The sequence below is a fragment of the Ictidomys tridecemlineatus genome, chromosome 2, assembly GCF_052094955.1.
Source record: "Ictidomys tridecemlineatus isolate mIctTri1 chromosome 2, mIctTri1.hap1, whole genome shotgun sequence".
Classification (NCBI taxonomy): domain Eukaryota; kingdom Metazoa; phylum Chordata; class Mammalia; order Rodentia; family Sciuridae; genus Ictidomys; species Ictidomys tridecemlineatus.
In genome coordinates this window covers 225,810,887-225,834,921 of record NC_135478.1, presented here as the reverse complement: position 1 = coordinate 225,834,921, position 24,035 = coordinate 225,810,887, and the positions used below count along the sequence as shown (strand labels likewise).

General features: G+C 54.9%; 2 protein-coding genes across 2 annotated transcripts in view; one reads left to right on the top strand and one right to left on the bottom strand.

Annotated features, from left to right (window-relative positions):
• The window catches only part of Atg9b (autophagy related 9B), an 11,902-nt gene extending 4,415 nt beyond the window's left edge, over window positions 1-7,487 (top strand). The window contains exons 8-17 of the mRNA XM_005326662.5: window positions 1,151-1,905; window positions 2,091-2,244; window positions 2,439-2,618; window positions 3,150-3,386; window positions 3,580-3,713; window positions 3,876-3,972; window positions 4,156-4,279; window positions 4,362-4,502; window positions 4,669-6,329; window positions 6,498-7,487. Of these exons, the coding sequence (XP_005326719.3) occupies window positions 1,151-1,905; window positions 2,091-2,244; window positions 2,439-2,618; window positions 3,150-3,386; window positions 3,580-3,713; window positions 3,876-3,972; window positions 4,156-4,279; window positions 4,362-4,489 (1,809 nt within the window). The 3' untranslated portion in view covers window positions 4,490-4,502; window positions 4,669-6,329; window positions 6,498-7,487. The remainder of the gene's footprint in view (window positions 1-1,150; window positions 1,906-2,090; window positions 2,245-2,438; window positions 2,619-3,149; window positions 3,387-3,579; window positions 3,714-3,875; window positions 3,973-4,155; window positions 4,280-4,361; window positions 4,503-4,668; window positions 6,330-6,497) is intronic.
• Nos3 (nitric oxide synthase 3) lies at window positions 5,386-24,035 on the bottom strand. The gene is made up of 26 exons (XM_005326660.5): window positions 23,806-24,035; window positions 22,101-22,203; window positions 21,556-21,704; window positions 21,240-21,402; window positions 19,949-20,040; window positions 19,716-19,857; window positions 19,432-19,571; window positions 19,138-19,312; window positions 18,553-18,654; window positions 17,591-17,785; window positions 17,414-17,487; window positions 17,135-17,279; window positions 16,797-16,901; window positions 13,282-13,349; window positions 12,769-12,885; window positions 12,504-12,678; window positions 10,497-10,629; window positions 10,306-10,384; window positions 10,009-10,196; window positions 9,325-9,497; window positions 8,819-9,029; window positions 8,653-8,740; window positions 7,604-7,725; window positions 6,534-6,682; window positions 6,141-6,335; window positions 5,386-6,005 (listed from the first exon to the last, which is right to left on the bottom strand). The coding sequence occupies exons 1-26, from the start codon at window positions 23,967-23,969 to the stop codon at window positions 5,844-5,846; spliced, it is 3,609 nt and encodes a 1,202-aa protein (XP_005326717.2). The 5' UTR covers window positions 23,970-24,035; the 3' UTR covers window positions 5,386-5,843.

Genomic DNA, 24,035 nt, shown 5'->3' with positions numbered 1-24,035 from the left:
GAGCTGGGCTTGAAAGGTCAGGACAGGAAGAGGGGAGGACATTCCAACCCCCAGTTCAGGATTTGGGAAAGCAATAGGCATCTCCAGGCAATGAGGAAATCAACCTGCTGGCTTGAAACGGAGCCTCCAAGGGCCTATTGGGTGATTATCACCACCACTGTAATAAGCCACTTTGTTGGCTTTGTCACCATCTCCTGGTCAGGTTTTGTCCTTCCTTGCTCCCACTCCTACCTCCAAATCTGAGTTCTTTGTTCAAGATACAGTCTGTGGCCCACTTCCCTTGTTCCCTTTCAAGATTCCAGAGCCTTTGGCGTAGGCACAGCCCTCTTGCACTGCAAGGGGAGGCGTTCTAGAAGGCTTGGGAGTAGGGAGGCTTCAGGTGCAGAGTAGGGGAAAGTCAAGAGGTCAGCAGAATAGACAGGAGAGTAGGAGCTCTGATCCTCTTGGAGGCTGCTGACAATCCCCCTTCTTTTTCCTTCTCTCCCATTCCTTCCAGGGAAGGGGAGATACTGGGATGAGCTGGAAAGGCTGGCTCATAAAGATTTGACTAAGCTGGTCTGGGGAAGCTGGGTGAAACTGGGTTAATGTGAGGTCTACAGACCTCCAGATGAGGTCTGACAGCACAGTTGCCCTAGGGCATGGTCAAAGCCAGAGTCATGGGAAGACTAATTTGGTGACAGCACAAATGGCTAAGAGTGAGTGTGGCTGAGTGTCTCAAAGCCTGCCCAGGCAGTAGGTTAGTGAGGATAGGGGCCCAAACATGATAAGCATACTGGACATGGGAAGGAGAGGTTCCCCTAATACTTTTCTGAGGGGAGGCTCAGAAAAACCTGCCCTTAAGGAGCCAAGAAGGCAGCTTCCACACCTGGAATTAAATGGTGTCACCAGGAAGCAGTGACTAATGGCCACATGAGTGGCAGGGATGATGAGAAGCAGAGCAATTCAGAATAGGACAGAACTAAGTAGGAAGTGGCCCTGTTAGCACAGGGTTAGGCAGAAATCCAAAGGTGGGGATGGAGGATAAGTGGCTTAGCTTTGGTACTGGTGAGTTTGTGGCCGTTTGTAGGCAGCCCGTGAGGGTGCACTGAGCTTGGGCATCACTGTGGAGTAGAATTAGAACGGCTAGTGCTCACCAGGCCCTTCTCCTTAGGAGGAGCTCAGCTCCGTGCCCTGGGCGGAAGTGCAGTCCCGCCTTCTGGAGCTGCAGAGGAGCGGGGGGCTCTGCGTGCAGCCTCGGCCGCTGACGGAATTGGACGTCCACCATCGCATCCTGCGTTATACCAACTACCAGGTGGCGTTGGCCAACAAGGGCCTGCTGCCCGCCCGCTGCCCGCTACCCTGGGGAGGCAGTGCGGCTTTCCTCAGCCGCGGCCTGGCCTTCAACATCGACCTGCTTCTCTTCCGTGGTCCCTTTTCGCTCTTCCGTGGTGGCTGGGAGCTGCCTGATGCCTACAAGCGCAGCGACCAGCGGGGCGCCCTGGCCTCGCGCTTGGGGCGCACAGTGCTGCTGCTGGCTGCCGTGAACCTGGCGCTGAGCCCTCTCGTGCTGGCCTGGCAGGTGCTACACGCCTTCTACAGTCACGTGGAGCTGCTACGACGCGAGCCCGGCGCGTTCGGGGCGCGCCGCTGGTCCCGCCTGGCGCGCCTGCAGCTGCGCCACTTCAACGAGCTGCCACATGAATTGCACGCGCGCCTGGCCCGCGCGTACAGGCCAGCAATGGCCTTCCTGCGCGCCGCGGAGCCCCCTGCGCCCCTGCGCGCGCTCTTGGCTCGCCAGCTCGTCTTTTTCTCTGGCGCGCTCTTCGCAGCGCTGCTGGTGCTCACCATTTATGATGAGGACGTGCTCGCAGTAGAACACGTACTCACCACCATGACTGCGCTCGGGGTGACAGCCACCGTGGCCAGGTGGGACGGCACATACCCGGGGTGGTGGTGGTGGTGGTGTATCCTTTTTTGACCAGGGGCTGAATGAGACCCCTTCCGCTGGCGAACCCTAACCTCTCCCACCTCTAGCGCCCACCCCATCTCTATGTCCCACCATTGTTCTCCTAACCCCAGATCCCTTCCCCACCCCAAACCCCGCCCTCCAGGTCTTTCATTCCGGAAGAGCAGTGCCAGGGGCGTCCCCCGCAGCTCCAGCTGCAGGCCGCCCTGGCGCACATGCACTACCTCCCAGAGGATCCCAGCGCTGGCGGCAGGGCCAGTGCCTACGGGCAGATGGCGCAGCTACTGCAATACCGAGCGGTGAGGGTCGGGATCACAGGCGGCTGCGGAGGTGACGCGGCACTGGGTGGTCTGGGTGGAAGAGGCAATGGGCCACACAGGGACCTCCAGCCTACCGAATGCCTAGGTTGGAGGCTTCTTGCCCTGGGGAGTGTCCCTGGGGGCTCCCTAACCCTGATCACCGGGGGGTCCCTCAGCAACTCCTGCTTCCCCAGGTCTCTCTCCTGGAGGAGCTCCTGTCCCCACTCCTCACCCCGCTGTTTCTGCTTTTCTGGTTTCGCCCTCGTGCATTGGAGATTATTGACTTTTTTCATCACTTCACTGTGGATGTAGCTGGGGTTGGGGACATCTGTTCATTTGCCCTTATGGATGTGAAGCGCCATGGCCACCCTCAGGTGAGAGCCCTTTTCTGTCCTGTGGGGTTATGCAGGGTAGGAGTTTGCTTGTCTCACCCAAAGCAGACCTGGGTTTCAACCTAGCTCCATTGCTTGCTACCTGTGACCTTGAGCAATCTCTTCACTTCCTGGTGGCTTCGTGTCGTTACCAGGTGAAGGCAAGGAGAGTAAGCAGAGTGTAGATGTGTAAGGATGACAATGAGATGACATCGGTAGACCCTTTACAGAGTTGCTGGCAGTAAATGGGAGCAAAGGGCCTCACAGAGGCTGGGAGAGGGGGGATGGCCAGTGGTTAAGTTTAGAGAGGACAGCCATCCCTTTTCCCTGGGGCCTGGATCTACAGCACTGGGACTGTCTGTATTTGGGAGCTGGGTCTAGACCTAGGTCCTGCTCCTCTGCTTTTCTGGATGATCCTGAAGTCATTGTCTCAGCTCTGTTTCCTTCACTTGGAACATGGAGCAGTATTTACTGTCCCACCTACTCCCCAGAGGCTCAGTGTCTAGCATCTTGAAGGACTGTTATTGCTCACAGTGGCTCTCGGAGGGACAGACAGAAGCCTCCCTGTCTCAGCGTGCAGAGGATGGAAAGACTGAGCTCTCCTTGATGCGCTTCTCGCTGGCACACCCACAATGGCGTCCACCAGGGAACAGCTCTAAGTTCCTTGGGCACCTTCGGGGCCGGGTACAACAAGATGCAGCTGCCTGGAGTGCTACCTCCACTCGAAGCCCCCCAACTCCAGGGGTGCTCAGCAACTGCACCTCACCTTTGGTGAGTCCAGACCTGTCCTACCCTTCTGCCCTTCCCACCCCTGGTCCCAGCCTTCCCCTTTTCCCGTTTCACTTTTGTGTTAACCTGGTGGCTGGCCCAACCAGCCTGCTCTTCTTCATTCTTCAGATTTCCTTTCCCCCCTTCCTTCCTGTCCTCTCTTCTGACCCTTTTGGTTTCCTCTTCTCTTGTTCAGCCAGAGGCCTTCCTGGCCAACCTCCTGGGGAATCCGCTTCTACCTCCAAGGGACTTGAGCCCCACAGCCCCCTGCCCAGCTGCCGCCACAGCCAGCCTTCTTGCCTCCATTTCCCGCATTGCTCAGGACCCCAGGTGAAGAGTGGAGACCCGAGACGCAGGGGAATCTTCTTTGGGGCTGATTCTGCAGAAGGAGGGAGCTGGGTGCAAAGGGATTTGAAAGAGGATCTATAGTCTGACGACCCTCCCTCTGGGGGAAAAGAACATGTCTCTTGACCTCTGCATACTGTGTTCCAGCTGTGTGTCCCCAGGAGGCACTGGGAGCCAGAAGGTGGCCCAGCTCCCAGAGCTTGCTTCTGCTGAGATGAGTCTCCATGCCATCTACCTACACCAGGTGAGTACAAGGGTATCAGGAAGAGAAATATGGGGAGAAAGGAGATTAATGCGATAGAGTAGAGGGAAGGGTGCCTAGAGTCTGAGAAAGTACTTAAGAGCTGCTATCCCTCTGTACCTAGCCCAGGGGCTTGGCCTTGCCCTTGGGCAGGAGGGAACCCCTCATTCTTCTTCATCCATCTAGCTTCATCAGCAGCAGCAGCAGGAACTGTGGGGCGAGGCTTCAGCCTCCTCCCCATCCAGGCCCTGGTCTAGTCCCTCACAGCCAGCCTCGCCCGATGAGGAGAAGCCATCCTGGTCCAGTGATGGTGAGGAGGCTGGGATGCAGGGGCAGATGTTACTAGATGTTGAACATCATGGCACTGCCCAGCTGACGGCTTTTGTCACCAGGCTCCAGTCCTGCCTCCAGTCCCAGACAGCAGTGGGGAACCCAGAGGGTCCGGAATTTGTTCCATAGAGGGTTTCAAGAGACCACAGACACCCTGAAGGAGCCTGGCCAGGTCCCCAGCACTGACTGAACAGACTCTTCAGGTCAGTATTGTCTGCTTTGGAGGGGAAGGAAGGAAGGAAGGAGGAGGAAATTGGTTTGGAGCAGTTGTAGAGGGACGGGAACACTGGTGGGATTTGGAGTAAAGGGGATGGTCATCTCTAGGACCTAGATCCTTCGATTTCTATCAAGAGTCTTCTCCACCCCCAGGTTCCTGGCTTCTCCAGCTACAGGAGATTGTGGATGGGTGTCATGGAAGGACACACAGAGCCCTATAGATGACAGTCCAGGATGCTTTAGTTGGGCAGAACCTGGGGGTCAATAAGGAACTGGCCCCAGAGAACAGGAAGAGTAGGAAAGGAGGCGATGCCTGTGGTATGGGGAAACCAGTCTAAGGAATAGTCCCCACATAAAGGGGCTAAAGGACAGTGCCCCAACTGGCTGTCTTAGAGCAGTTACCTGGGAAGAAATTCTCTGATAACAAGATGGAGTTCAGGGGCCCAGATGGAGATCAGGCTAAGTGTTAGGAAGACAGTGAGGAACGTGGTCTGCAAGGCAGGGGGTTCTTCCCTCTGGGGGAAAGGAGCCTCCCCTTTAGGTTCCCATAAGACTTGGGGAAAATGGGGCCTTGTGTGTGGAAAAACTAGGGAGGCCTCATCTTTTGGACTTCAGCATTGAGGAAGTAGGTGTGGCTTCTTATCCTGTGTGAAGTAAGCAGTAAAAATTGCTCATAGCTGTTTGACAGTAGTCTCTGGCATGCCCCACTTCTGGCAGCTGAGGGCTGCATCTGCTTTCTCAATAAAGAGCAACAGAACAACACAGGAGAATTGCCTGTGATTGGCTGGAAACCATGGTTTTAGAGTGCTAGGTCACCTGCAGTGTGTAGGACTGGCTGGCAAAGAATTACCACCCCCACAGCTAAACAAGTTAAAACAAATCTTGTCTTTTTATAATTGTAATCCATAGGGATTGGGTTAGGCATCTCATAACATCTGGCATGATGATCTCATAACATCAGTCTCATGATACTCTTCAATAATAAATATTTGAATGATTTAGACTTTAAAGGTGACACTCCTTCCTGAGGGGGAATCTACAGTTCACCTAAAGCACACCAAGGCAGGGAAGCAGTAAGCACACCCCCCCCCCCAATACCATTGCTGGCAGGGGCCTTCTAGAGTTAGGCAGATTCCTGCCAGAAGCCAGTCTGGAGAGAGAGGAAGAATTTTTCTTATTCCCAGAGGAATAAGGCTGGATTTCTGCAGCCTTGCAGCAGGTGCTAGAAGGCACCTTTAAGAGGTGTGGGGAAGTGGCTGGCCCTGGTTAACCGACAGTAGTGTGATAGCCTCTCTCTTTGGGCACTGGAGTGGAAAACCAGAGGGCCATCAAGGGTAGAGGGTGTCTGAGCCTGGTGGGTCAAAGGCCCAGGGCACTGCGCCCCGCAGCTGTCGCTCCTGCAGGGAAAAGCTCTGGGTGCGTATGCGGCTTGTCACCTCTTGAGTGCGAAGAGTGAGCCCGAAAATGTCCTCGTGGTAGCGTTGCTGATCCTGCGGGAAAAGAGCTCAGGTTATCAGAACAGGGTTCGAGAACCTAGAGGTTTGCTTGGGACCTGTCCCGGGCCCCGCCCCTTCACCCGGTCAAGCACTGCCCCCGCCCTGGCCCCGGGCCTCGGCCCTTCGCACCCGCAGCACGCCGATAACGTCACCCGCCTCGTCCAGCTCCATGTCGCCCTCTGTCGCTAGGATTCGCTGCACAGTTTGCAGGACGCTGGTTGCCATGGTGACATCGCCGCAAACAAACATATGGCCCCTCTCGAGGCACAGCACGCGGTGCACCTCAGCAGCCAGCTCAGTCCTCAGGACGTCCTGCACGTAGGTCTGGGGGATGCGGGTGAGGGGCGGAACGTGACTGTGGCGGGCGGGGTAGGGCCTCCGCTCCCGGGGCGGGGTCTGGGGCGGAGGTGGGGCCGAGTGGTTGAGGGGGCGGGGCCTGGGCCCGCGTGCCTACCCGAGCGCACTCACTACCCTTCCCTCTTCCAGGCTTCAGGCAGCCCCCGCGCCCTCGGGGTCGCGCACCTTGGGGCTGTCGGGTTCCCGGGAGAAGGCGGTGAGGACGCGGCCAAACACCCCGCGCTGCTGGGCGTCTTGCACCTCGTCGCGGTAGAGATGGTCGAGTTGGGAGCATCGGCAGCCGAATACCAGAGTCATGGGGGCGGGCTGAAGTCCTAGGAGCAACACGGCTTGGGAGGGGCCCTATTTGGGTGCAGCCCTAGCGACACCGCCCCATTCGTTGGCCACCTTCGCCCAGACTGACAGCCCAGCATTTATGTCGAAAGCAACTACTTTCCTGGCTGTTTGACCTCTAGGGCAATACGTGACGCTTTCATAGAGACTTGAAGTCTCTTTACCGATAAGGAAACCGATCTCAGGTGGCTGGCCAGTGGTGGAGCCAGGCTAGAACTGGGTCTTCTGACTGGAAACTCCTTGCCCTTTGCGTTGTGACATTGCAGGTTCCCACATTCTCCCACTCCTTCAACCTTCTTCTGAGTCACAGCCCCCTTTTGATTGACACCCCATGCCCAACCTAAACACTCTGTCACTTCCTTAGGTGAGCCACACCTAGGTGAGCTCTGGCACAGCCCAGAATCTACCTGGGACATTCTTTTGCCTTTCGGGTCTCAGCCCATCCCTTCTTTCTTCTTCTTCTTCTTTTTTTTTTTTGGTACTGGGGCACTCAACCACTGAGCCACATCCTCAGCCCCCCCCTTTTTTTTTTTTAAGAGACAGGGTCTCACTGAGTTGTTTAGCACCTAGCTGTTGCTAAGGCTGCCTTTGAACTTGTGATCCTCCTGCCCCAGCCTCTTGAGCCTCTGGGATTACAGGCATGCGCCACCACACCCAGCTTGCCTTCCTTCTTAATTCAATTCTGCACCTAGTATGTACCAGGGAGCGGGACAAACAAGGCCCAGCCCTCACCGCCAGGCACCTCCCAACCCCAGCCTTGTTCTAATAAATTTCCCTTCACCTTTGGCCCCAGTTTCTTGCACTCTTTCCTACCTGCTTCCTGCCTTCCAGTCCCACCCCTTTGTCCCTAGAATGTGTGACTCCTCCTGCCTTCCAGTCAGTCCCTGCAGCCCCAGCCTCACCTTTGCTCTCAATGTCATGAAGCCGCTCCTGCCAGAATCCCCTGAAGGGGGCAATGCCAGTGCCTGGGCCCACCAGGATGCAGGGCAGACTGGGATCAGGTGGTAGCCGGAAAGAGGGAGCCCTGGCCAGAGAGACTCCATCAGGCCCCCTTCCTCCCCGGGCCCCAGGTCTTACCAACCTCAGGCGGGTGGTGCAGACAGAAGAACCCAGGGTCCAATGGTAAAGGAGTTATACCTGTAGAGTCCCTGGAGTAGACTCTGGATCAGTTTAGTGGGATGTGTTTATTTAAAAAACTCTGCCCACAGGCAGAAACTCCCTGGGGCTGTAGCTTCTAAGGGATTGGGTTAGAGGAAATTTAGTTTAGTTTGGACTAGAGGGTACTTAAATGACTCAACTTAGGGGTTTTGGAAAATATGTGGAAGGACAAACAGACCTTTGATTATAGGGAAGCTCATTGAGTGTTTAAAAGCCATCCTGTTGAAATTTGGTTTATATTGAGTTGAGTGGATTCCTGGGTGGGTTTGGCTCCCTGGGCCTACTGGGTGCTGAGAACTCAGTCACAAGGAGATTTGGCTCCTAGCTTTTGGAAAGGGTCAGATAGGAACGCAGCAGGAGGAAAGGGCTCCTGAGATCTTTCATTCCTCAGCACTATGGTTGAGGGTGGTCTTTACCCTAGGTAGTCCTTTCTGGGTTGAGTGGGGTCTTGGGGACCACAGTCCCATGTGCCATATCTTCCAACACAGATTGTGCCCAAGGACAGAGGCCTGTGGAAGCCTGCTGTGTCTCTGGAAATCGTAGTTTTAAGGCAGGACCCTGAGTCCAAATTAGTGAAGTCCAAAACTTAGCCACCATTCTCAAGTGGCCTGACGATACCCTGTTCTTGGTCTGTTATGCAGTCACATTCCTCACCAGAGTTACCACCTGGCCCTCCGTGACCTCCCCCACTGATTCCCCATCTGTCCCCAGCCAATCATGTGGCACTTTCTCTATCCCTGACTGGACATTCTCTTTACTTGATGCCCCTCCCCATCCTGTAGGTTTCACTTACCCTCTGATGAAGCAGGGCACGAGGTCTCCAGCCTTGAGTTGGCTCAGCCATGTGGAGCAGACTCCATAATGTAAGGGGCCCAGCCCATCTAGTGGGTGGGAAAGAGAGGCCAGTAAGGGGCCAGTTCTGGTTCCACTGAGGGACCTGTTCCTGCTCCTGTCCTTACCCTGGGTCCTGTATGCCAACACAGCTACGGTGAGGTGGATCTCTCCTGGGTGGGTGCTGGGTGCTGAGCTGACGGAGTAGTACCGAGGCTGGAGCAGGGGCAGCTGAGTGAGGAGCAGGGGCGCAGGCAGTGCCACTGATGGGAACTGCTCCAAGACCTCCAGCAGTGTGGGACAGCGGAACCACTTCCACTCCTCATAGCGCCGGGGGTCCTGGCAGAGTGGCATGTGGTGGACTGGGTGCCCCATAGCCCTGCTTGGTGACCTCCCTTTTTGAGCCCTCCCTGCTGAACCTCCTTGGGTTCCTCCCTCAGTTCAGGCCAACCAACATCTTTTTACAATCTTGGGCATCCAAAGATGCATCAGTCAGACTGAAGCTGGGTCTTAAAGCACCAGGACAGATTGGCCAGGAGAAGAAAGTCCAGGCAGAACCTTGCATGAGGACTTCCTGACACTGGGTCTCCCCGGCTCATGCTTCTATCCCTGCTCCCTGTGGGCTGGCCCCCACCTGGCTAAGGGCCTCCAGTTCCTGCTGTTCGCTGGACTCTTCGGCTAGAGTGCTGAGCAATCGAAGGAGGCGAGGGCTGGGTGGAGAAGTGATGTCCAGGAAGTAGGTGAGAGCCTGGCGCAGCGTGCACGGGGGCAGCCGGGGGTCCCTCACCCAGCTCGGGGGAGGGCCACCTAGGGTTGGTGCACAGGGAGCTCTGAGGAAGGGGCCCAGCTCACACTGCACTATCTGGGCTCAAGTTAGCTTTGGGGGGATTAACTCACTGTGTTTTATTTGGAAATCTGCACTTGAACAGTAGAGTGGGCTTATCTGGGCCTGTCTGGGCACCCTCATTGTATTTGTCTGGGCTTCCATACCCCTAACCCCAGTTAAGATTTATCTTAGCTCTAGTCGCTGATTTGGTAGAAGATACACTAGCTATGGAGCTTGGGGGAGGCTCTAGGAGGAGTCCAGAGCAGGGGAAAGTCTTTTGGGGACACGTTGGTGGGCAGGTTCTGAGACCAGAACCATGCTTTGTGTGGACCATGCAGCAACAAGGCCAGCCTGGCAGGGATGGCACACCTAGCTTCAAGCTAGTGCCAAGCAGTGAAGGGAGATGGCAGCCCTGCAGGGCGGACCTCAAGGGGCTACTGGGCCAGGGGAGTGGAGCAGGCTCTCAGTTTCTTGCCCAGATGGAGCCCTTACCAGGGCTGCCCTTCTCCAGCTGCTCCACTGCCACAGGCTCGCTGGGTGGTGGCGGGTCCTCCACGCGGCTCAATAGCGCCTCTACGAGGCCAGGCCGGTTGGGTGGGCACACACCTATATGGTCCCCAGGCTGGTACTGCAGCCCCTCCTGGCCTCCAGTGTCAAGGCGCACCAGGATGGTGGCCCGGCTGCAGGTGGGGAGTTGGCAGTTATAGAGGGTCAGAGAAGGGCAGGGTGGGGATGGAATTTGGGAGGAGGAGGCTGCAGTGGCGGGGGAGGGTGAACCATCTTCCTCACGTGGATCTGCTGCTTTGCAGGTTTTCCACTGAGAGGACTGTGGCCTGGAACATTTTCCGCCTGTGCACATGGATCAGGCCTGAAGGTGGGAGGAAGCAAATGAGAGGCTGAGCCTGAGCCCCTGGGAGAGCGAGTGCTGCCCCCCAGCCCCCCACCCTGGGGACAGCAAACATCCAGCATGCAGGCCGAACCTGGCAGCAGCTGCAGGCCCTCAGCCTGGGCACTCAGCCGGTACCGCTGACGCTTCCAGCTGCGCTTGGGGCTGAATATATCCTGGGCTGCTGCCTTGGCATCCTCCCCCACACAGAAGGTCTCACAGGAGGCCTGAGGGATGAGTAGAAGGGCTGAGGATCTCCTGCCACCAGGGAGTGGCCCTAGTGAGGAGCCACTCCTGGGGAGAGGGTGTGACATGGGTGTGCACTGGGCCTGTGGGATACACAGCAGTCTCCTGTCATTTGGGGTGGCCAGCCGCAGGGGCCAGGGCAGCCCCAGGAGCAGGAGGGAGGATGGAGTGAGGCCTGTGCTCACTTCACAGTGCCTTGTTCTCCAACTCATGGCTTGGCTGCTGCTCTGGGGACCTGCAGACGACTCCTTTGACTACTTGTCTCACTGATAGTTACTTGTCTTATAAGGGATTGCCCTCTCAGGGAGCAGCTCAGTAAAGGCAGCTGTGCACTCAGACCTGCATTCAAATTCTGACTCCTTACATTTTTCATGCCTCAGTTTCCCCATCTTGCCAACTCATTGAGTTCTGGTGAAGTTTAGATGAAATACTTTATGTAAAGCCTTTAGCACGACACATGCAGATAGTAAATGCCATCTTCCTATGGAGCCGGGTCAGGGGTGTATGCCCTGGTATCTGTTTCTGGCCAGGAACAAGTCCAGTGAGCAGCTTGGACATCCCAGGCCTGAGTTCCAGGGCTTGTCCATGGCTGGCTAAGGCCCATATCACTAGGTCCTGTTACTGTTTCTTTTTTGATGCACATAGTCTTATATCTCTTCCTTCCTTCCTTCCCCAGCCCCTCCCTTCCTTCCTATCCCCACTGCTGCCACCCCAATAAGGCCAGTCTTCCTGCCTCTTGGATGCACTAACTGGTTCCCCTCCACTAAAGTCATATTCCTGAAACTTCTCATGTGCTACTTGGGAGGTCGAGACAGGAGGATCAAAAGTTCTAGGCCAGCCTGGACTAGCACTGGACAACTTAACAAACAATAGAAAGGGCCAGGATGGTACTCAGTGGTAGAGTGCCCCTGGGTTCAACCCCCAGTACTGCAAAGAAACAAAACGCAAACCAAAACCAAAACTTTGTGGTGGTGTCCTGCTCCAGAACTTTCAGTGGCCCCTTTTTTCTCTTTAGTCTTGTTTTCTATTCCCTCCTTCCCAAGCTGGGCCTGCTTCTCTGGATTGGCCTTCCCCTTCGCAGGAAATCTTCCACCTCTAGGGCACCCTCCCCACCAGCCCAGCCCCTCTGAGGTGGCCTTCCTCCTGGCTCTGGATGCAAACCTGCTGAACTCAGGCTGTGGGCTCCGGATGGATGGGACCTGGGGGCAGTGGCCCTACCCAGAACAGTGTCAGCAGTGAGGAGAAAGAGCCCCTGTTCAGCTCCAGGCATAATCCCCAGGTGGGGATCGCTGCCTGCTGAGGAAGCCCAGGCTTAAAAGTCACAGTTCTTGGACCCTGTCCTGGCCAGGATCACCTCTCTTAGCCAGGCACTGCCTGACACCTACCTTGCCTCCAACTTCCTAAAGATCCCAGGCTGCTCTTAGTGTTAGTCTTGCCTCTTCCTGACCCTCTCAATTTGATCTCTTTCCTGGTATGCAGCCCACCACTGGCAGGGGGCCTACCCTGCACACACTGTGTATGTACTCGTGGGGCCCAGCCTGGGCCTGACTGACCACCCTCCTGCCAGGCCCTGCCTGTTCCCTTTTGTCTAAGCTTCTGCCTGGGTGTGACACCTCCTATTAGGGCACATTGTCCACGACTGAGGTCTGAGCCCAGATATGTTGACTGTGCAGTGGCAAAATGAGAGTGGATTTGGGAAGGAACAGAAAGGGGTAGGAAAAGAGACAAAAATCAGGGATGTGGTAAGCCTCTAGCTGCAACATCGAAGGTCTCAGCACTGAAGGAGTAGAGGAGGTGGTGAGGATGAGAATTGGGGGCTGGACAGGATCAGACACTGGGGTGCCTAAGGGCTCACCTGGAAAGCAGCCTGGGCCCAGCCGCGGAAGGCCTCCTCCTGGCCACACAGCTCGTCGCCCTGGCCCAGCTGCAGTAGCCGTTCCCCACCCAGCTCCTCCAGCCTCGTGTCCACCGCCCGAGCAAAGGCACAGAAGTGGGGGTATGCCCTGGAGCCCAGCCCGAACACACAGAACCTGGGGTGCAGGGAGCCATTGTTGGAGCCGTCTATACCAGCCCATGTCTGCCCTCAATCCCTGCACACCCCTTTTGGTGAGGACCCCAACCTGAGGGTGCCCAGGGCCCCTGCGCTGTCTGTGTTGCTAGACTCCTTCCTCTTCCGCCGCCAGGAGGACACGAGGGGGTCTGAGCAGGAGACACTGTTGAAGCGGATTTTGTAACTCCTGGCAAGAAGTAGAGACAAGGATATCAGGGAACTGGGGAGGCAGCCCAGGCCCAGGCCTAGTCTGGGGACAACTTCAGGGTTTCATCTCTGCGATAGGAAGGGACCTGCCCTTGGGAGGAACTGAGGGGCAGCCAGGACCAGGGTCTGTTCTGGCCCCCCCTCCCTCTGAAGGAGACTGCAGGACTGTCAGCCTCTCAGAGGCTTGGGCCTGGGGGTGGGTGGGCCCCTGGGGAGAGAAGACCTCTGGGGATGGGATGATGTTCAGGCCTCCTGGCTTCTGTCTGCCAGGCTTTTGGGGAAGGACTTGAGGCATGGGGTGGGGGCGGATCCTTTCCTTTGGTGTCTTCAGATGCCTCCCACTCCCTCCCCTCCCCCCAGCTATCTGCCCACTCACTTGTGCTGCTCTGGCCGAGGGGAGCTGTTGTAGGGGCCGGACATCTCCATCAGGGCTGCTGCAAAACTCTGCCCAAGGAAGCATTCATATCATGGATATGCATTTCACACTCCACGAAAATGCGAAACTGTACTTGGTTGATCTTTAAAATTCTTGTTGTTGTAGTTGTTGTTGTAGTTGGATACAATATCTTTATTTATTTTTATGTGGTGCTGAGGATCAAACTCAGGGCCTTGCACGTACTAGGCCCCTATCTTTAATATTCTTTTTTTTTTTTTTAAGATCTTCTATTTTTTTAAATTTATTCATTTATATGTGGTGCTGAGGATCGAACCCAGGGCCTTGAAGTGCTAGGCGAGCACTCTACCTCTGAACCACAACCCCATCCCCTAATATTCTTTACTAATAACTTCTAGTTTTGTTTTGAAAACTTCAGAAGAGGGTTGACTTTTTGAAAAAGTTTACTTTTACACAACTATGTAAAGTAATATAAGAGAAAGATCAACCTTATCTACCGTAACCTCCATGGGAGAGACACCGTTGACAGGTAGAACACTTCTAGCCCTTCAAAAATATGTATATGCTCCTTGGGGTTATTAAGAGGTAAGCTGAAATAATGTAAGATTGAAAATATTATAAATGGAAAATATATTTAATATCCTTAGCCTAGCTGGGCAAGGTGGTACATGCCTGTAATCCCAGAGACTGGGGAGGCTGAGGCAGGAGGGCTAGAAGTTGAAGACCAGCCTTAGCAAGTTAGTGAGACCCTGTCTCCAAATTAAAAAAAAAAAAAAGAGTGGGGAGGGGATGCTGGAGGTGTAGCCCAATGGTAGAGCACTTTCCTAGCGTGTGTGACAGCGTGGAGTGGGGGGAAGCACACTTATAGTAAACATATAGTTGTAAGGATTTTCAGAGAGAACAAACCTGTATAATTGGCATCTCAAGAACCATTACCAGTATCCCAGAATTCAACTTCTTGTCTCCAACTTGGGGTGATCAATCAATTTCCTGATTCTTTTTTTTTTTTTTTTTTTGGTATTGGGAATGGAACTCAGGGACACTCAATCACTGAGCCACATCTCCAGCCCTATTTTTGTATTTTTTATTTAGAGACAGGGTCTCACTGAGTTATTTAGCACCTTGCCATTGCTGAAGCTGGCTTTGAACTCGCGATCTTCCTGTCTCAGCCTCCTGAGCCTCTGGGATCATAGACATGCGGCATTACACCTGGCCTCAATCTCTTGGTTTCTAACACTATGGATTAGTGTAGCCTTTTTCTGAATTTTATACAAAACGAATCCTACAGTATTGATTCTTTTGTGTCTGGCTTCTTTCATTCATGTTTTGAGATTTATCTGTATTGTGTGTGTTGCAATTTGTTCACGGTTAATGATGGAACAATTTGTTTGAATTGTTTCCAGTGTGGGGTGTTATGAGCAATGCTGCTATAAGTATTCTTGTTCCTATATCATTAGTGAATCACCCCGTTTTCTGAGGGGTTTGTTACTATATTTGCTCCCTTAAAAATTTGGGGTAATATTGAAATGCATAAATCTTTTTTTTGGGGGGGACACTAGGGATTGAACTCAGGGGCACTCAGCCACTGAGCCACATCTCCAGTCCTATTTTGTATTTTATTTAGAGACAGGGTCTCATTGAGTTGCTTAGTGCCTCACTTTTGCTGAGGCTGGCTTTGAACTCGCGATCCCCTAGTCTCAACCTCCTGAGCCGCTGGGATACAGGCATGAGCCAATGTGCCCGGCCCCTCAAAGAAAATGCATAAATCTTAAGAGTGCAATTCAAGCTGACCAGTTAGCAGTTACAAAAAAAAAAAAAAAAAAAGGAAAAAGTTTAGGTCTATGGTATGGGCCAACAATTCCACTCCTGGATATTTATCCAAGAGAAATGAAAACATAAGCCCACAAAAGCCTGGTACAAAAATGTTCTTAACAGCTTGATTCATAATCGCCCCAAACTGGAAAGAGCCCAGTGTCTAACATATCCCAGTGTTTAACATTCAGCAGAAGAATGTTAAACACGCCGGGATATTCCCATAGTGAACACCACTCATCGGGCGACGGGAACATAGCACTGAGTCATGTAACAACATGGGTGAATCTCACAAACAGGCCAAGTGACAGAAGCCACGGTACCGTGTGCTTCCATTGTATGGCACTGGGGAGCAGGTGACACCAATCTGTTATGCCAGGAATGGCAACTATGGTAGGGAGGTGGATGGGGAAGGAGACTGACTTGGAGGAGTCCATGAGAGAACTTTTAGGATGATGGAAGTGTTCTATATCTTATTAGAACTGTGGGCCACATGGTTTTATTTACTACTTTTATGCTGAAATAAGTCAGTTTATGGTGTTGCTTATGCTTTGAAAGTTTGTCCCCAGAATTTGTGTGTTGGGAATTTAGTCCCCAAAGTCATTTGGAGATGGGAGCTTTGGGAAGTGTTGAGTCATGCAGGCTCTGCCTTCAGGAATGGAGTGGTCCGCTCTGGATTAATGGGTTGTACTGGGAGTGGCTTTGTTATAAAATTGAGCTCTGTCCAGGGGATGCCTTCTGCCATGTCATGATGTAGCCAGGAGGCCCCGCCAGATCCTGAGAAGACACTGAGATCTTTTTTAAAAGACAGATCAGAATATGGGCTCATATGGACAGGAAGGCGGAGGAAGAAGCCTTCTGTCTGCAGTCAAGCCTGCTGTAGGGGATTCTGGGTCTAGCGGTGGTACTTAGTGCTAAAGAGGCATTACTCCTGGGAGAGGAAATGCCTTTAGCTTGGCCAGCTCAGAAATTCATCCACTGAGAAAATAAAGGTTAGCAACAAGATGTTCATTGGTGGTACTGTTGAGCAAGTAAAGTTATCTAGTCTATGTTGGGGTCTAAAGCACTATTTCTTTCTGTTAAGTAAAGAAGGAAAGGAAAAGCTAAAGCAGGGAATTCAGTGGAGTATATTTGTTTTTTGTTTTTCCATTTGTCAATACCCAGGAGCACACAGTGGCACACCCCTGTAATCCTACTGACTTGGGAGGCTGAGGCAGGGGCATCGCAAGTTCGAGGCCAGCCTTAGCAATTTAGCGAGGCCCTAAGGAACTCAGTGAGTCTCAAAAAAGAAAAAGGGCTGAGACTGTAGCTCAGTGGTAAAGTAACTCTAGGTTCCATCCCCAGTGCCAAAAGAGAAAGAAAGAAAGAAAACCCAGCAAACTACCTCTCCCCAAAACAACAACAATAAAAACCCCAGGAGCAGTCTGTCCTCTTCGGTCAGCTAGGAAGTGCCTTTCTCGTATTAAAAACTTGCACTAACAATGGAGATGACCTGGGGACACAGGCAGTGTGTGCGCGGAGCTGGGGCGTGGCTTGTGCACCTTGGCAGGTCCACATCTCATTCTCCCACATGGGGGTTCCCTTGGCATCTCCACTTTCCTTCCAGGAGTGTGTGTCCAGCCTCCAATTTAGACTCTCTCCTCATTCCCAGCAGCCCTCTTTGCCCCTTTCCCGGAAGGCCTCACCTCTCCATTCTCTGGGGGATCTCCATTCCCAAATGTGCTGGTCACCACCAACACCAGGGTCTCGTGCTCCAGGGACACCACGTCATATTCATCCATGCACAGGACCTGTGGGTGAGAAGACCAACGTCCTGGGGACTTGGCCCTGCTGCCCCTGCCCCTCACCCTCCTTGGCAGGGTGAGATTCAGGTCCTGACTTGATCCCTGAGTCCTTGTGTATGCTGGGGTTCCTTGTGAGTCTTCAGTTTGACCCTCTCCTGTCCTTCAGGGCACCTCTGAAGGTGCTGACAGAGGCCCTCCCCATTCCCCTGCCAGCTCCCTGCCCCTGGGCTTAGTCCTACCCGGGGGTCAAACGCCTTCCGGAAGAGCCTCCCCAGCTGCTGTGCATAGCTCTGGGCCCGGCCGGTCTCGGAGCCATACAGGATGGTCGCCTTCACACGCTTCGCCATCACTGTGCCCATGAGCGAGGCAGAGATCTTCACCGCGCTGCAGGCGAGGGTGAGGTGAGGGCCTCCCAGGGCAGGAGGGGTCCAGGCCCCGTCAGAGCCAGGGCCTGGGTGCCACCGCTGGGTTGGATCCCCCGGGAGTGAGGGCGAGGGGAGCACTTCTAGGGAACTCACTTGGCCACCTCCTTGAAGGTCTTCTTTCTGGTGATGCCAGTGCCCTTGGCTGCACTCCCCTTCCAGGGGTCTGGCTGCAGGAAGTGGGGGGGGGCAAAGAACATAAAAGGTCAGCGGTTCCTAAGCTGCTTGCTTGGTGCTGGGCCCAGGGGGGCAGGAGCCAGCTGGGGTGGGCACCTGGTAACGGAAGGCAGGGGATAAGAAATAGTTGACCATCTCTTGGTGGAAGACAGGAGTGAGGCTGCCTGAGATGGGGGGTACGATCCAGGCCCAGTCGGCAGGGCACCCGCCCCTGGCCTTCTGCTCATTCTCCAGGTGCTTCATGAAGGAGGCTGTGGCCGCATGGTGGTCCACAATGGTCACTTTGGCCAGCTGAGGTGGGGAGAGGAGAGAGGCTGGGCTCAGAAGCAGCTTGTTGACCTCATTCCTTCTACTTCTATCATGTTTGTCACCTCACCCTACACTAACCTAGCATATACTGTGTCCCCTCAAACCACAGTGTCACCTCCAAGTTGTAGCTTGCATGGTCATGTTCCAAGTTCAACATGGGTAGCAATCCTAATCTCCAGTATCTGTAAACCTTGCCCCCAAACCAAAATATCCTTAACTCTTTTTTTGGTACCAGGGATTGAACTCAGGGGCGCTTAACCACTAAGCAACACTCCCAGCCTTTTTTTATTTTGAGACAAGTCCTTGCTAAATTGCTGAGGCTGACTTTGAACTTGTGATCCTCCAGCCTCAGCCTCCCAAGTCGCTGGGAGTTATAGGTGTGCGCCACATGCCCAGCTCTCCTTCACTCTTGAGAAACCTCGTAGAAGTAGTTGGCAGGCACCAGATTCCTCCAACTACACATCTCAGCATGTACTACACCTAGAATGCCCTCCATCCTGATACTCAGTGGATCCCACAATATGCTGCAGGGATAGAATTGCTGAGCGAAGTTCCGGGCATGCACCAGGCCCTCATACTGTAGCATCTGGAATAACTGTGGCCATAGCTGCAGGTCCAGTGTGCCCCATGGTACATGGACTATGGAACGTCCACCATCCAAGTTCTGCCCCAGTTTCTAGGTGCCTCTCTCTTTTCTACCTGCTGCACCCCTGGCCCTTTGCCTTCCTGGCCAGTGTGAGCCCACGCACCTGGTAACTGTGCAGCACAGCCACGTTAATTTCCACTGCTGCCTTGTCTTTCCAGAGGGATGACGTGGTGCGGGTATCCAGGTCCATGCAGACGGCCACGTCCTGGAGCAGGGGAGTATGGCATTGGTTGGGACGCAGGCAGTGGGTAGTGGATAGAGAGTATCTCACCTCAAACTTGTGGGTGAAAGAAGTGAGAGGTAGGAGCAGGCCTTGGGGGGCTCAACTGCTCAGTGTGGTCTAGCTCAGGTTTTTGCCTGCAAAGTCACCACAGAGAAGAGAGGCCTTGTGCCAGTCACTTCCCAGGCAGTCCTGGGCCTTAACTCTGAAATGGGTCTTAATCTTTTAAGGCCTTGCTTGAGAAAATCTGATGAAAGCTATAGAACTGTAGATTCTAGCTCTGGAAACACACACACACACACACACACACACACACACACACACACACACACACACACGTGCCCCTTTGCCCTGGCTTTGGTGTTTCTAAAACCCTTGTCCTTAGACCTGATGGAGCTCAGATTCTCAGGTTGGCCTTCTGAGGGTAGGGCATGCAGCTCCACACCCCTCTTCACCAGTGGCCCTCACCTCCAGAATGTTATAGCGGTGAGGGTCACAGAGGTTCCTCATGCCGATCTCAGAGCTCATGTACCAGCCGCTGAAAGGGGCCGCGGGAAACTCCAGTCCTCCTATCTCCAGCAGCATGTTGGACACGGCAGGAAGAGCGTACCAGCGCAGGCCCAGGGCTGCGAACCACTCCAGCCTGGGGGTGTCAGGCTTGGATCAGCCCCCCACAGAGCCTTTGCCAGGGGCTCCCTGCAGCCTCTCCCCTAGAGGCTCAGAGATGGCCTTATCACCCCACCCTGTCCCTTTCATGCTCACGTGGGGTGCTCTAGGGGCACCTCGAGGACCAGCTCGGGGGGCAGAGTGAAGAGTTCTGGGGGCTCATCAGGGGCCTGGAGCAGCAAGGGTAGCACATCGAAGCGACTGTTTCCTGGGGTCCAGCCATGCTGGATGCAGAGCTGTGTGGAATGGGCAGAAGTGGGTCCCAGGGGCCCTCTCCAGGTCCTCTCCATTAGTCACTTCCAGAATCCCTCACTGGCTGGACGGCCTTGCCCAGCAGTACCCTCTTCTTTGTCATATCCCATTCTTGCCTCAGTGCCCACCTCAGTGATCTCCACGTTGGCAGGGTCCCCCCGCACAGAGCCATCCTGCTGCCTGTAGCCAGCATAACGCACCAGCTGGCTGTTCCAGATTCGGAAGTCCCCGCGGCCTGGGGAGCGCTGGGGGAACACTGTGATGGCCGAGCTGATGTGGGGAAGAGAGCTGGTCAGAACCCCTTCTTCCCTGCCGCCCAGTGTGGGCTGGGGCCTGGCACAGTGGGGAGGAGGACACTCACCGGATGTTGCCCTTGTTGGTGGCGTACTTGATGTGATTGCAGATGTAGGTGAACATTTCCTGGGCAGACCTACAATCTCGGGCATCAAACACCTGGGCCCGCCAAGGCAGGGGGAAAGGCAAAAAGAGAGGGCTCTTGAGTGCCAGCCCTGTGGGAACTTGTGCGTGGCTCTCTGGGAAGGAGGCAGGGGCTAGGGGAACCACTCCATGTCCACTTAATCCATCCTCTCTATTTGTATCTATGATGACCCCTTCCTGCCCTGCACCCCTGCACCCCTTGCATAGCCTGCTCTGATCTCTTGGGGCAGAGTCTCTCCTCCCTCTAGTAGCTGACTTTAGCTGCAAGGGCAGGCGACCCTGGTCAGTCTTCTTACTCCTTGAGCACAGTGATACTGGGAGGGGTGGCTGTACTAGGTGGCCTCTGGGGCTGACAGTCTGATGCTAGGAGTCCTTTTGACTGGCAGAGTGGAGGCCTCTGGAAGAGGCTGGGAGGTCCTATTCCTGTCTGAGGGAGGAAGAAACTTTTGACAGGGACAGGGGTTGGCAGGAGCTGGCCTGGGACCAAGGGAAGGACACAGCAAGACAGCAAGGAGTGGGGACTATTATGGAAACTTTGGGTATAAGTTGAGCTAAAGCTTTGAATAATTTAGAGGTTGGATGAGGGTTGGGATAGTTCTTATTTTATTGGAGGCGCCTTTGGGATTTGCTGAGTCTGTGGTTTCATTCCACGTTCTTTGATGGCCACTTATAGCCAAGGAGGCCAAGGTCACGGGTTTAGTTCCCCTTTGAGTCCCTTGCTTCTCTAGTGCTGTGGTCCCAGGCTGTTCCAGCAGCCCAGGCTAGCTCTGAGAGGTGTGTGTGTGTGTGTGTGTGTGTGTGTGTGTGTGTGTGTGTGTGTGAAGGAGGGTGTGGGGGCCAGCAGGGAGCAGGGGGTGCGAGGAGGGGCCTGGTTGGGTAGCAAGTCCTGCCTGGCAGAAACAGCCAGTTAGGGGCCTTTCCCAAAAGCTGCTTTTTGTTCCTCAGCCACCTAGGGTGTCCCTGCTCAGCTGTCCTCACATGCTCAGTAGGGCTTAGAGTTTTCATCCCTGTCCCAGCCAAGGCTCTGCTAACCAGGTGTCAGCTACCAGACTGAGGCTCCCTAGGGACTCTGAGGGTGGGCCCATCCCCTTACTTTTCATCTCTAGGGCATGTTTACTGCTTGGCACCCCAGGGAAGCCTCAGGGGCTACCCACACCCTCCCCTCTCCTTTCTGTCCCCCGGGCTCATCCTGGGCACGAGCCAGCTGGCCACACCTGCAGCTTTCCCCACTGGATCCGGCCCACACAGCGGGGGGCATTGCGCCAGGCTTGCTTGGCCCCGAACACCAGCTCACTCTCCCGGAGCTGGTAGGTGCCCGTGGCTGCCACCTCAGCCTCCACCTCCTGAAGCCGCTGCTCATGGGCCTGGGAGCCGCTCCTAGGAAGAAAGGGAGAGCACGCCATAAGAAGTGGGGGCCTTCAGCCTTTGGTGTGAGGATCCGGTGAGGGAACGGAGTGTAGGGAGGGTGATCCTGAGGTTTCTGGGGCCTCAGTGGGACAAGGGGGCCCTGTGAGGTCAGGGAAGTCTCACCTCTTGATGGAGCTGTAGTACTGGTTGATGAAGTCCCTGGCCTGACCCAGCAGCTGCTCAGTGGATGGAGGGCTCTGGGAGGGCCGACTCTGTACTTTCCTTGGAAATACAAGGGAGCCCAGGCAGCGTCTTGGGGTGCAGGGCCCATCCTGGTTAGGGGGAGCAGGGAGCACGAAGGTCCCCAAGTCAGATTGTCGGGTTGGTGGCGGGGTGGCAGGGACTGGTTCAGGAGTTTGGGGCAGAGGGAGGGAGGGTTCAGGGAGGTGTGGGTCTGGGCCAGGACTGTGACTGGAAATGGGGGTGAGGTTGGAAGGGTTTAGGGCATACTTGAATCAGGGCTGGGGTCAAGACGAGGGACTGAGAGTCAACAAAGTCCCTGCCTGACCCTCAGCTCCTCTGATTCTTTCCAGTCCTCACCACTTTTTGGAGACCAGGGGCTAATTCCAGGCAGGGCAGAGTTTCCGTATTCTGGCCTGCAGCTGAGACCAGGCCTCAACAACTACACCCCCACCCGCAGCCCCCAGGGTGTGCTGGGGTCCCCTCACCTGCTGGGCCTGGGCACTGAGGGTGTCATAGGTGATGCTGCCCATCTCCCAGTTCTTCACTCGTGGGAACTTGGGTCCCTCCGGGGGCCTGGTTAGTGGGGGACTGTTGGGAGTCAGGGACAGAATCACAGGAAAGGAGTTTGTTTCTTTTGGGGCTCCCCCCAGGTAGCCTGGATATCCCTCCCACAGTACCGCTAATCCCACTGATTTGTGGCTTGCCTGCCGCCTGCCTCCTGACATTTTCTGTTACCCCGCACAAGGCTTCAGGAGGTACGAAGAGAGGGCCCTGGAGGCCCGGGAAAGTCAGGGCTCCTGGCGGAGGTGTGCAGATGGCGCTTTTCCCCTACCTGCTGCCTCTGGCCTCCTGGTGCTCAGTCAGGCCTGGGCCTCCCGGCTGGGTCCCTGTTTCTGTATAGTGCCCTCCCTACTTCTTTTGCAGGCGAGCTGTTGCTATGGTCTGAATATGTCTCTGTAATTTCACGGCCTGGAACTTTGGTCCCCACCATGGCAGTGTTGAGAGGTGAGACCTTAGAGGTGATTACGTCAAGAGGGGGCTCTGCCCTTGTGAGTGAGTGATCCCGACGTAGATGAACGGGTTTTAGCGGAAGTGGCTTTGTTGTGAAAAGAACACGTGCCCCCTTGTGTTGTCTTGCCACATGAAGCCCCCTGCCATGTGAGATACCCATGCCATGCTCTTGCACTTCCAGCCTCCAGAACCATGAGCAAAATAAACCTCTTTATAAGTCACTGGATCTCAGGGAGTGCGGTATAGCAACAGAAAATATACCAGGACAAGTGTCCCATCCTTCAAGTTGTCACAAGCCCTACTTGAGGGGGATGCAGCCCGTGCTCATCTGAGCTGAGGGAAGCCCCTGCAGGGATTCCTCAACCCTGATTTTCCTTCCACTCACACCCCTCCTGACAGTGGCCCTCGTGTGAAGGGAAGCCTCAGAGGCCTTATCACTTCCTCCAGAGCCGCCAGCCAGCGAGGGGAGGAAGGGAGGGACTCAGGCTGGGGTGCGCCTGAGCTGCAGGGCCGCAGCCCTGGCCTAGCACCCAGTGGGCCTCCTAGTCCTTCCTTCTCCAGGGATTTTGGCTCCAGAAGGGACTCTTCTTGGGGCTAGGGTTGCAGGGTCCAGTTTGGGGCTGGCAGCCACTAGAAGGGGGCCTGGAGCAGAGAAAGGGCCTAACCCTGCCTTTTCAGCCCCCACCTCAAGGGCCTGAGTCTCCTGCTCAGCTCTCTTCCTTCCATGATACCCCACTCCCTTACTTTCCTTGAATGCCCCTCCCCAGCTCCTGTTTCGTCCAGTTAAGCGTGATGATTGCTTAATCATCACTTCTGTTTGTCGAAGGCTTGCCATAAGCTAGAAACTTACAACCCGATGGGGGTAAGTACTACCGTGTCCCCATCCTATACAAATACAGGCTCAGAGAGGTAAGTAACGTTTTAGAAGCCAAACAGTTCTTGGCGTTAAACCCTGGTCGAATTCTGTAGCAGGCCCCTTTAAGTCTCACGTTCACCTGCTACCCTCAGACCTTGACCCTGGTCTCTTTCTGCCTGTCCTGTCTATAGTCTATACCGATGGCCTTGACCTTTTGTGTCGGTGACCTGGCCCTTCTGGCTGAGCTGCTGGCTTCAGCCTTTTCCAGCCCTGGGCTTTAGGCCTCCACCACACCCTCCTGCCCACCTGCTCCGGTCTCTCACCTGTGGTCTGGTGCCGGTGGGGGTGGGGGTGGGGATGCTGGTGCTCGGCTGGGCTCTGATACTGGAGAGGCTGGGCCCTGTTTGCCGCACAGCCCGAGGCCCAGCCCCAGTCCCAGGCCGCAGGGTGGCCCAGGCTCCTGGCCCACGCTCTTCAAGTTGCCCATGTCGGCTGCACGTCAACTCTGCCTCCCGCTCCAGCAGAGCCCTGTCCTTTTCCTTAGGAAGCAGGG